This window comes from Clarias gariepinus, chromosome 13, assembly GCF_024256425.1.
Source record: "Clarias gariepinus isolate MV-2021 ecotype Netherlands chromosome 13, CGAR_prim_01v2, whole genome shotgun sequence".
Taxonomy (NCBI): Eukaryota; Metazoa; Chordata; class Actinopteri; order Siluriformes; family Clariidae; genus Clarias; species Clarias gariepinus.
In genome coordinates this window covers 17,728,814-17,741,115 of record NC_071112.1, presented here as the reverse complement: position 1 = coordinate 17,741,115, position 12,302 = coordinate 17,728,814, and the positions used below count along the sequence as shown (strand labels likewise).

The 12,302-nt window shown below is 36.8% G+C and overlaps 1 protein-coding gene across 1 annotated transcript; it reads left to right on the top strand.

Moving 5' to 3' along the window:
- Nucleotides 1-518: 518 nt before the first annotated feature.
- Nucleotides 519-2,519, top strand: nkx2.4a (NK2 homeobox 4a). The gene is made up of 2 exons (XM_053509964.1): nt 519-917; nt 1,283-2,519. Exons 1-2 carry the CDS (start codon nt 548-550, stop codon nt 1,957-1,959), a joined length of 1,047 nt encoding a protein of 348 aa, XP_053365939.1. The 5' UTR covers nt 519-547; the 3' UTR covers nt 1,960-2,519.
- The last annotated feature ends 9,783 nt before the right edge of the window (nt 2,520-12,302 follow it).

Sequence of the window (12,302 nt, the reverse complement as noted above, 5' to 3'; positions counted from 1 at the left end):
GGCCTTCATTGTGCCTCTTTGCTAGTGCTCGGTGGCGCTTATGTCTCGTCAAAGTGCTCTCAAACTTGGGGGAAAAGTATGGAATTCCCTATTGACGCCGAGCAACAGAGCGTCGGGGAAAAATGGTTCTGATTCGCCCGGTGGAATGAAAACAGAGGCTCAGAAAAGGGAACACTCGTTTAAATGATGTTACCGCTACGGTATGGCCAAAAAATAGGAATTGTGGGAAGGGGAGACATTGTAACCAACGCAGGAGGCTTAACTTAATATGAAACTAAAAGCATTTTTTTCCTTCAATTATCTAGCCGAGATGTCAATGACTATTGTTTGCTGGTGCGGGCCATCGCTCCGCCCCTCGTGTTTGTCGTAAACCTGGCGCCTGGCTACAATAAACCCAAGATGAGAGTGGCCAGGGCTCGCCTCCTCCTCGAAGGCGATCAATCGGATCTCAGGCAACTACTGCGAGCGCTCTCTTACGTCGACGCGCGCGAGAACGACGCGGCCGAGCGGCTCCACCACGCGCATCCCCGCCTCGCTTTTCTGAACCATGTCGCTGAGCCCAAAACACACGACACCTTTCTCAGTGACAGACATTCTCAGCCCCATAGAAGAGACCTACAAGAAGTTTAGTGGCATGGAGGGCTCCGGGAACCTGGCGTCTCCGTTGGGAGCCTACCGTCAGCCTCAGGTGTCCCAGACGGGCATGCAGCAACATTCAATGGGCCACAACGCCACGGTGGCCAGTACCTACCACATGCCCCATACCGTCTCCCAGTTCTCCCACAGCGCTATGAGCGGCTACTGCAACGGAAGCATTGCCAACATGGGCGATCTGCCCTCTTACCAAGAAACTATGAGAAGCAGTGCGGCGGCAACGGGGTGGTACGGAGCCAACCCCGATCCAAGATATTCAACAAGTAAGTAGCACTGTTTTAAAGTTCTTTCCTTGAGAAATCCGTTATTAAACTAAACGTTATGAACAACGCACACGTTGAACAATGCAGCGCATTTGGACTAGTAATGAGTTTTACGCAATACCGTAATTTAGTTTTATGTTGTGATATATAGTCCAACTGACAGTTATTTAAGATATTACACGCTATTTCTATATTTGCATGTATTGCACATGTTTGGGTACTTATTAAATATAAATGTCCACTTCTTTATTTACTCTGTGTTTATATTGCATTTGTAACAGCGATATGCAGCGATTTCTAAAATGACATTTAGCCTGCTTGCATTAGTTACTGAACAGAAATACATGTTTATGTATATTTTTAAGTTTCTAGATTCATGGGACCTTCCACAGGTATGAACATGGGCGGAATGGGAACTTTGGGCGGCATGGCCGACGCTACTAAAGCCATGACCCCGCTGCACGCAGCACCCAGGCGAAAGCGACGTGTCCTCTTCTCCCAAGCCCAGGTTTTCGAGCTCGAGCGAAGGTTTAAGCAGCAGAAGTACCTATCAGCACCCGAACGGGAGCACCTGGCCAGTATGATCCACCTGACTCCCACTCAAGTGAAGATCTGGTTTCAAAACCACCGGTACAAGATGAAGCGACAGGCCAAGGACAAGGCAGCGCAGCAGATGCAGCAGGAGAGCAACCTGTGCCAGCAGCAGCAATCGCCCAGGCGGGTGGCTGTGCCCGTGCTGGTCAAGGATGGCAAGCCGTGCCAGAACGGCTCCAACACTCCGACACCCAGTCAACAGCAAATACAGCAGCAACATCAGCAACAAAACAGCTCTGGAGTCGTGCTTCCAGCCACGAGTAACTCTATAAATCAACACCAGAGCCAGCAGGTGGGAGCCCTGGTACAGGCCCAAGACCTGGAGGAAATGTCACCCAGTCCTCCATCTCTCCACTCCTCACTAAACAACATGGGACAGATAGACACGTCTGTAGATTACACTAGCAACATGGTCACATCAAACCTGCTTTATGGCAGGACGTGGTAGGACAGATTCATCATTTTAAACTTTTTTTTAAAAATACAAACTTTAACTTTGAAATGAAAAGGAGGCCATAATTAGACAACGGTGTGAGAATAAGGAGTGTGTACGGATAAAACAAGGCGCTGGGTCAAGCCACATTTTCTTTTACCCAGGGCATGATTTTTTTCTACTTTAAACACTTCTACCAATGAAGGACAAGATGTCAATTCTAGCCCTATTCTGTGTGTTTGGACTCCCCTTTATTGTGGTAGTAGAAGGGTATCCGTTGTTGAACAAGGTCGCCGCTCTCAGCAGTGGTATACATGCAGAACACGGGATGCTAGGGCGTCAGGTACGAACTTAAGATCCACAGAAGTTTCGCGACTGACCTGATCTTACAACAAACCTCACGCGATGAACAAGTGAATTTATTCTGATATGATTATTGTAAGCTAATGTATCCTTTTAGATTAATAAAAAGTAGGGACTGTATATTTGGCTAACGATTAATTTTCTGTTTTACATGTAATATAAATGACATTTTTGGTTGTTTCTTTTCTTTTCTTTTTGTAAGTTAAGACAAACACATACACTATGGCTGCTGTATATGTTTCAAACCAATTGAACGTTGACAATAAATCGATTGAAGTAAAAGTCATTTGCCGGGAATTAATTTGGAGTGAGTTTTCATTAGGCTCGTGTTAAAACTAAGGATCAGGAAAATAGGAATGTTAAATCGAAGAATGTAAAGTTAACTGTGTCAAATGAATGACAATAATAATATTTTATGGTAAAAGCTAGGCTGCAAAATACCCTCTAAGCATTTTAATTTTAAACACGATAAGTCATAATGTACATCGAAGTATTGTTTTTACAAACCAGTTGGAAATTAAACCGTTTCTAAAATTCTTCATTTAAAAAATAAATTTGTAAAAAATAGAAAAATTAATAAGTTGTAAAGTTATTCATACATTTATGCGTCCTACATTTTTTAAGTTCAAATCTTACTATTGCTTAGGCTGTTGAATTATCTTTAAATATGTCACACACACACACACACACACACACATATATATATATATATATATATATATATATATATATATATATATATATATACACACACACACACACACACAGGGAAAGAGAGAGAGAGAGAGAGAGAGAGAAAGAGATGGTTGCCGTTTTTTTTTTTTTTTTTTTGGAAACAAATGAATTCTCAGGAACCACAATCGGGACAATCATTTTACTTTTTTGGCTAGCATAAACACACAATATGGTAGACTCATTAGATTTTTGTTAATAACAAAAATATTCTACAGCATTTTTTCCTTTTACCTACGAAAAGATAGTTCATGCTGTTCATTTTTTTAAACTGTGATGTTATAGAGCTTTATGAACAGAATTGAGAAAAAATACTTTGCTTAGTCTATTTTTATGTTTTATCTCACCATCTCAGCTACTTCATCTTTCCTATTTTCATTATCTGTTCTCGTTAATTATAAAATGATTTTGTCATATAGAGCGAAGCAAGAGCTAATTTACAGTTACTGATGAATTAATATATAAGGCTGTTTGCACGCAGGCAATGCTATAACGGTTTTTTTAAGAGTAGCAAACTGTCTTTAATTTAGACTATCGAACTTGCATGGTCACTACTATAACTGCTGAACAGATATTGTAAACGAATAGTATAAATAAGTCGAAGGGCCCACACTATATATAAAAAAAGACAGGTATTATTTACAATAATAGTGTTCCTGTCCAGTTGGATTTGTATAAACACTGTAGGAGTTAATTTCAGCAGTTCAAGTGTTTATTCAACTCAGCACCTTTACTGTATTGTAATGTTTTAAACCTTTTACAGCTACTCTATCGGGACTCACTTATTATGAATTAAAATGGAACATAATTATAAATATTATTAATAGAGAAGTCAAACAACACTTCTGTTCATTATTATTATTATTGTTATTATTATTATTATTATTATTATTACTACTACTACTTGTTTTTTTTTTTAAATAATGTTAAAAAATTATGAACAGTTCTAGTAGGTCACCTTTCAGGTTTTTTTTTACTTCTGAAGCCTCTCACCAGAGTGATAAAGAAATCCAACAAAAAATGGACAGAAATCTAATGACTTTTAAGGTGTATTATGAAGAGAAAGCTTCACTGAAGCTCAGTTGTTGTTGAGAATGCTTTTGTAGAATGATTATCACCCATTAGGAAATTGTTATAGGACATCCATCTTTATCTGGATAAAAAACTATTGCTGTCACAAGGTTATGTAGTCATTATCAGTAACAGGTTAGCAAAGGTTATATGGGCAGTGTTAGATGGCTACTTTGTGATAATGGTTCTGTTGTCCAGCATATCTGAAAAGCATGCTTTAACCTGTTGCCACCTGATTATGATATTGCTTTAAGTGGGCTTTGGAAGATTGAATGCATGTGCAAATTACATACAAATAATATGGTGCTTAGGACAGTGGCTGGATTTAAATGACCGATTATGACCTTGTTTTGGCCTCATTATTCTGAATCTTTAGTGGTATACTATAAGGACTCTCAAAAATCTCTAAATAGTGACAAACCTTTCAACATCAACATATAACACTACTGTTGTGATATTTGTAACAAAACACTGATTTCTCTGGCCCATTTTCATAGCATTGTCATTTTTGTTTTACAAATCACACTATTGTGATTGCTACTGGGAAATTATGGCAAGGATAATAACATAATTATAAGAAATAAAGTTTTATTTCTGTTAAAATTATTTCTGAATTTGCAACTATGTAATACAGTCTTTTGCTACTTATATTCTATATAAATACATATAAATAAATCCTATTCATGATAAACATTAATTCTATTTAATTAAGTTTAGTATTACAATATATTGTGCATTCTGAGTTAACAGTAACAGCTTACGGCCTTGTTTATAACCTGCAGAATTGCTTAGACACCTTATAGAAGGAGTGTAAAAATTACATACCTCAGTTTTACTATTACACAGTGAAGATGCATACTTAATTATTGCTAGTTTTTCAACTATTTATTCAACACTTGCACAATACAAATAATATAAAGGTTCAAAGAGAGAATTTCTACTCTCTATTTCTACTCTGGCCTAGATTTTTTTGCAGCACCATTCTTTGCTGCTAATTGCAAGACCCAAACGAATTCTTAACAGCAAGTAATTTGAATCCAGCCTGGAGGCCTTGTCTGTATTTTTTCCTGCCATTATTCTACTTAATATGTCAGAAGGTCTGATCGCAGAGAAACCTTTTCAAGTTCTATTGATGTGTCTTTCAATTGACCATGGTGACCTAGCAACCTGGCCAGCACTAATTGGAGTAGACTGCCTGATGTCAGCATTACAGTTTTTGTGGGAACAAATGCAGAGTTCATAAAATAATTTTCAAAATTATAGAAACAATGACTCCAGATTCTTTATAGGCACAACAACAGAATGATCTAAAGAATAAAGCTGGATCTGTATCCATCTATTAAATATAGTTTGTGGATAATTAATGCTGTAGGTGTCTTTGGAGCATGAACTATAATATGTCTCATATATAAACTATAATATATTCTGATAAAAACGTAAAAAAAAATGAGTGGCAGAAATGGGTATTAATTTTACAAAATTATTTATTATGTTTTCAAATGGGTAATGTCCTTTTTTCTGTTAGAAGTGAATTAATCAAACTAAAGTACTGAATAATTTCTTAGCAGGTGTTTTATATAATTAAATACATCTGAGCCATTTTGTTGACATGTCCACAATTACTTTTTTATAAAATTACTGACTGGAATCCTTTGTCATAATTGGAATTTTTTCTAAGCAAGAATGAGCGAGCATAAAGCTCCCCACCCCCACCAACTCATTGAGGCAGGCTGGAGGCTGTACATCACCAACATAAGAGCCACTTCTGTTACCACCAATTGAGAATGTCTGAAGATATTTATAGCTAAATAATATTAAAATTCTCATCATAAAATTCTCACATCAGCATAGGCAACATTTAAACTATAATATATAATAATGCTTTTATAATTTATAAATATCTATTAATATTGTTACAATGTTAATTGTTTTGGAAGTTGCTTTAAAGTAAAATTTGTTTACATTTTTAACCAAAAGAGATCCTATTGTCATCTTATTACTTCAGATCCTTTGACAAGAGTAATTGTACTAAAATGCCATCGCCTCCACAGATTTTTTAAACGGCGCAGCCAAAATTGTCTCAGCAAGGTATAAAAAATTAGGCAATTTAATGCTAAACCATGTAAGCCATGTAAAATATTTTTGGTCTTTTGGCTTTGTTTCTGAAAATTGTATGTAAAGCCATTTTTTTGGTGGTTATGAGAAGCCATCAGATGATATTGTGTGTAAAACACAAACTTTCCTAATTCTAGTTATTTAAAAGAGGCAAAATAGGCAGTAAATAATCATCCTCCAGCAGAATGAAAACATTTGAAAAATGTCAGAGGACTCAAAAAACAATCTACACTCTTTCCATGAGTAGATAAATAAAAACATGTCACTGCAGAACACTATAGTTATCCACATACATTCAAGCAAACACATTTCTGGAACTCTACCTATATAATTCTGCAATATTGTAAAGGCCGTTCAAACCTCCTTAGTTTGCACTCTTTCACATCTACAATGTGTGTATGTATGTGTGTGTTTGGTGTGCGTGTGAGTGTGTGAGAGAAAGAGAGAGAGAGAGGCATCCCTTATTACCGAACCATGTCACATTCTTCTCAGTGCTTGCCTGCACTGCACTGACCAGCCTGTAATCCCCCCTCCAAGTTCCCCATGCATCTTATTCAGGCATCCAGTAAGTAGTTAAAGAAACTGTTTTCAGTCGCCACTAATAACTACTGACCTAGAGTGACACAGGCACACAATGGCTTTGCAGGGTCTGAGTTGCTGAACCAAAGAAGCTGATTAGTACTTGAAGAGGTCTGAATCAAGAATCAATGGCTGGTCTGTCCCTACCTGCTGAGTTTTGGCTAGCTGTAATTATGGCTGTACACTATTACTTATGCCTCATTGAGTTTAGCAAACATCCTTTAAGAGAATTTTGTTTATGTTTAAACAAATAATAAAGTCTATATTAGGGGCCATATTGGACCTTCTCCAAAGAGGCACAGTTGATGTATAGCTTAGTAACAACTTTGAATGTTTTGTGAAGTGCTATGCTGAAATTAAACGTTTCTTTGGTCTGTTTATTACTATACTACAACAGTTTGTGTGGTTTGCCATCATGTTTGCACAGCATCCTTTCCCTCTTCTTTCTTTTCCTGCTTGTGTGGTAATGAAGGAAAACATCTTGCATTAATAAATAAACAATTGAAATACAACCAACATTAGCTGCAAACCCACCATGGGTTTAGTTAAATTATTATTTTCATCACATATTAGAAACATTTCAGGCAATGAAAATGATAAACAAATAGTGTGCAGAACATTTTTTTTTTACAAATCATATTAAAAAATGAAAACAAAATCAATTTAAAGTGATTTTAAGTAAAAAAAAAAGACTTTAACAATTGAAGCTATTTTTAATTCCTTGTCATTTAAAAAAATAAAAAGTATAGCCCAAAATATATAATGTAATTTTCAAAAGTAGGACTAAACTAAATAAAGTGATGTCCAAAATCATCACTACCTGCTCACTTTTCTAAAGGAAGATATAACATTAAGTAGTGGCTACAGCTGGATTTTTAAAGATGGTGAGAAAATCCAATTAGAAATTGAATAAACATTTTTCTGGCTTAATGCAGTGATTGGTTATATTCATAATAATAATAGGCTTCATGTAAGCAGAGTTAAACGATGGCAATAAACATTCAATTATTTTCTACTTGGTTTTCAACTAAAGAGTAAAACATTTTATTTGTCATTTACCTTTGATATCTATGCACAGGGTTTGCATTAAGTTTTCATAAAACGACCAGGAACATTTGTCCACCTTGACAAAATGCTCCAGATAACAATAGCATTCTCAAGAGACACAAGTGTCTAAGTTGTATTCACTCCCCAAAATTGAAATCGGCCTTGAATGGGCTGCATTGTAAAGTGCTCAAGTATTTCAGGTCTCTGCTATGCCTTCACAATGCTACACTTTCTAACTAGTCTACAGCTTCATCCCAATCCCATGTTGCCAAGGCAATGGCCAGCTGCAAGGCTGGGCCTTGTTTGTTTATAGGAGCCAGGCTGGATGGTGGTTCAAATGGATCTGGCCAATAGCACGGATTGTTTGTGTGTGACCACTTCAGACATGTGAGAGGAGTGAATGAAGTTGCATATGTTCAGGTTCTGCTTCATTATTTGCACCTATTATATGTCCACACTTAGGTGCTTACAGGAACATGCTCACAGATGTATGCTTTCACATGCACAAACACACATACATATATGCACACATGAATAATTATAAATCATTTTATTAACAATGCCATGAATGCCATGTGTATTTAAACACAAATAATTGATACAGAAGCCTTTACAAAAATAAGAAATAACTGCATTGACATTAATACCATAATGAAGGAATACGGAGAGGATAGCAAATAAAATTATCAGTTTTCCCCGCTAATTATATCACTTTGGTTTGTGAACATACATATAATAGCCTAGACATAAACAGGTTAACATAAGTTGTTAACACCACAGTAATGTCCTTACATTTACCCAAGGGCTCAGCCCACTAATATGTTTAATCAGCCTAATTAAGCCTGAAGAAATTAAGTGACAAACAGTTGCTTCATTTAGGGCAGATGAACCTAAGCATTGCATTTGTGTTTGTCATTGTGATATTCCTGTATACAAACTGGACAGAGCAAACCTAATACACAAACTACACAAACCCAAAGAACATAGACAGACCACCCACTTTCTTTCCAATTATCATCTTGTGGCAACCTGTCTCCTCTTCAACATTCATCAATAGACATGGCACTTCAAGCAAGGCATTTACAATTAGATGCCTGTTGTTCATCTTAATAAATTTCTAGACTGTTGCTTAGAATCAATAGCCTGCAGTCCATGTCCCCCCGAAGACAAACAGGATTACACCCAAAATCCCACGTTCCTGCTCCTGCTCCCCCTCCTGTGTTACCAGGGGGTGAGACACTCAGAGCTAGTATGTGTGCAATAGACATGAAGTGTGATCTATGGTACATTCTGTCTTACTATTTATCTATTTTTGCTTGTAGAATTGTCTGTCTCTTTGTGTGTCAAGACACACAATCTGTGCATTTATTATGGACAGTATACACAGTTTTAAGTTTCTGACTTTCCATGTTTGCCTGAATCTCAAGTCTGGGCACTTGATCCCTCATATCATATTTTGTGCCTGTTCCCCAAAGCATTACACATAGCCTGATTAAAATGTTGCATGTGCATTATGCAAATGTAACCAATTAGGCCAGGAAGCACATGGGACAAAGGTGTGTTACAGCTGGCTGGCCTCTTGGTCACAGCAGACGCTGGAGTGTTTGTTTGGCCTGATTTAAGCAGCTGGTCACAGAGGTTACTTCTGGCAAGAGGGAGAAAAAAACATATTCATTCTGCCCCACGGGGGGTACTGATACACTGAAAGAGAAAGTTAACTTAGTTTTAGTTCCCTGTTCATAACATGCCTCCTGGAACCTTTTGTAGTGTCAGTGGAAAATACAGAGAAACAGGGACAAGATACATTGCAACCAGTTCCTCATGCTTTCCCAAAAGTCCTCAGTCCAGCCACACTTCATGATTAATTAGTATCCTTTAGGCAGCAGCATAATCACAACAGCACATTAAAGCTGCCCTAATCAGCCAGGCCTAATCCTGGATCTGCTCTCTTGCTCACTCGCCCTTACTTCCACTAGCCGCACAGTCCCTAACAGTATTGATTAGAATCAATCAGCAGCAGCTGTTGGGAATTCTATAACAAGCATCAATATGTTACCTAATCAAATGGTGTTCAGAGTATCATTATTAGTTACCATTTTAGTTGTTCTTGAGGAGATACTTTATGTGATTTTATTTGAAAATTAGCATAACTGTTATATTTAAGAAAACCATTGCCTGAATGAATTTTAAGCAGATCCCAGTCTTTTTTAACAATCATTTGTTATTATTTTAAGTTTAGGTCCTGTTAGCAATTCGCTTTTATTTCCTTTTTTGACATTGTTTATGGAATGGCTATTCTGCTTTGTGTATTAAATCTACTTTTAAGAAATGTATTAAAACTTACCTAATGTATACTGCATGTACTGTATGTATGTCAAACAAATGCTGCAGTTGGCTGTGTTATATTTTACGTAACTAATAACTAGACCATTAAAAAGACCATTAATATTAATATTTTGTGTTTTTTATAATCCCATGAAGATATTTTAAATGCATCCTTACTGCAGCCTCTTCCTCCTAAGTTTTTTTCTAGCTAATCGGAGCTGCAGAATACACATAAGGTAATTACTGTACTTTTCAAGACTATAAGGCCATAAATTAAAATCTCCAGCAACTTCTCAAGTGACAACTCATCTAATCACAAGGACAATCACAGAGACACTATGCTGTTTACTGATTGCACTAATCAAAAATGGCTTCTTCAAACAGCTCTAATTGTTAAGTTTATCCACAGAATCACATGGCAGATATATGGAGGACACTGTAGTGATTCTCCTAACCCAAAAATCCCATTTGCATTGAGTGCCACCAGAATGCTCTTGACTCCCACAAGTTATCAGCAAACCAGACAATTATTCATCAGGCACAAATTGGCACATCAAAGTCAAATCAGGGAATTATGGAGAGAAACACCCAGTGTCGGCGCTGAGAGATGTAAGGTAGCCTTTGATTGACCGCATTGCCCTTCCAGAGCCATCGCCCACATTACCATGCTTAATTCCCCGCTGAGCCTGATCTGACCTCTGGACAAGTGTTAAACTCATATAATGGCCATTTAGGTAGATAAATAGAATTTGTTTTTTTTCAACTGGTTTCATGAAATTAAGCATAATGGAACAGTGAGGATTTGGACATCTCAATGAATTTATAACCCATGAAAATAGTTTATTATTTCTTTTCCTGGGGTGTACAATTGTTACTTCTGTATTCAATGTAAAATCATGTAAAAACAATAGTTTATAAGCAGTAACATTAAATAGACACAAAAACATGCTTGGTACTTACAGTATGTAGATTCCATAGTATTCTATTTAAGAGGTTATGTAGTGCATGACTTTTACATTTCACAAGAAGACAAAATGTGATTTCAGGTTGGTCAGACTGCTGCACTTGGAACAGTAAAAGTATTGTGTCAATTAACCACAGATTGGGAATGTGGAAGATTTAGTTCACAATTTTCATTAAAAAGAAATTGTGGCTTTACCTTTAGAGAACTTGGGAGACCAGGGCAGAATTTCATTGATTACACCCCCCCCACACGCACACACCCCGCTTCTCTCTTATAGGTTGTTTCCTCAGTTAAAGCATCTAAGGTAATACGAGAGTCTCTGTTAACACTGATTAAGCTCATCAAGGGTGGAAGGGAAAATGTATTTTGCTAAGTTTAAAACAAAGTGTAAGGGCAGCGGGTTAGAATTTCACAAAAAAAAGATAAAAGAAAGGATAAAGAAAATATTAATTTTTTTACCCCCAACACACACATTCACACACAACACTGAAAGGGATAAATCCTATAATATGTAGAGATTTGAACAGCAGGTTGTCAGAGCAGCAACTAAATGAATGTGGTTTGGCCTTCCTTTGCTTCAACACTGCTTGATGGTCTTTTGAATCAGCTGAATAGCACATATTGCTGCACTTGTAAATGTGTCCTACATTAATAAAAGGTGGAGATTCTTGCATGAACAGACAGACATTCACACTCGAGGACCAAGCTATTCCCAATTTTTTTTCTCACTGCCAAGTAAAACAAACCATACAAGTCCCTATTCAGCACCGGTCATAAAGGAAACGCTTCAAAACACTGCACTCTAGGACACCCAGCATAATATATACATGCATCACAGATCAGAATGAGTGGCCTTGAAGCAGTTTTATGTAGATGGCGTTTAAGATGAAGATGAAGCAATTTGTCTCAAATTAAAGTGATTTTTGGTCTTTTTCCTCTCTTTTTCCACTTTTTCCTCACAGTCACCTGCAGCACTGATGAAATTAACTGAATATTAAATTCATATTTTACAATAATACAATTTGGTGAGATAAAAAAATACTTAATTATATGATTTTCCTAAATTTGAATTTAAAGAAAGATTTGACTAATCTTAACAACACTCAAAGCTAACAGAATATGCCTTCCATCTTACTTTGTGTCCTTGATCTTTTTTATTTTT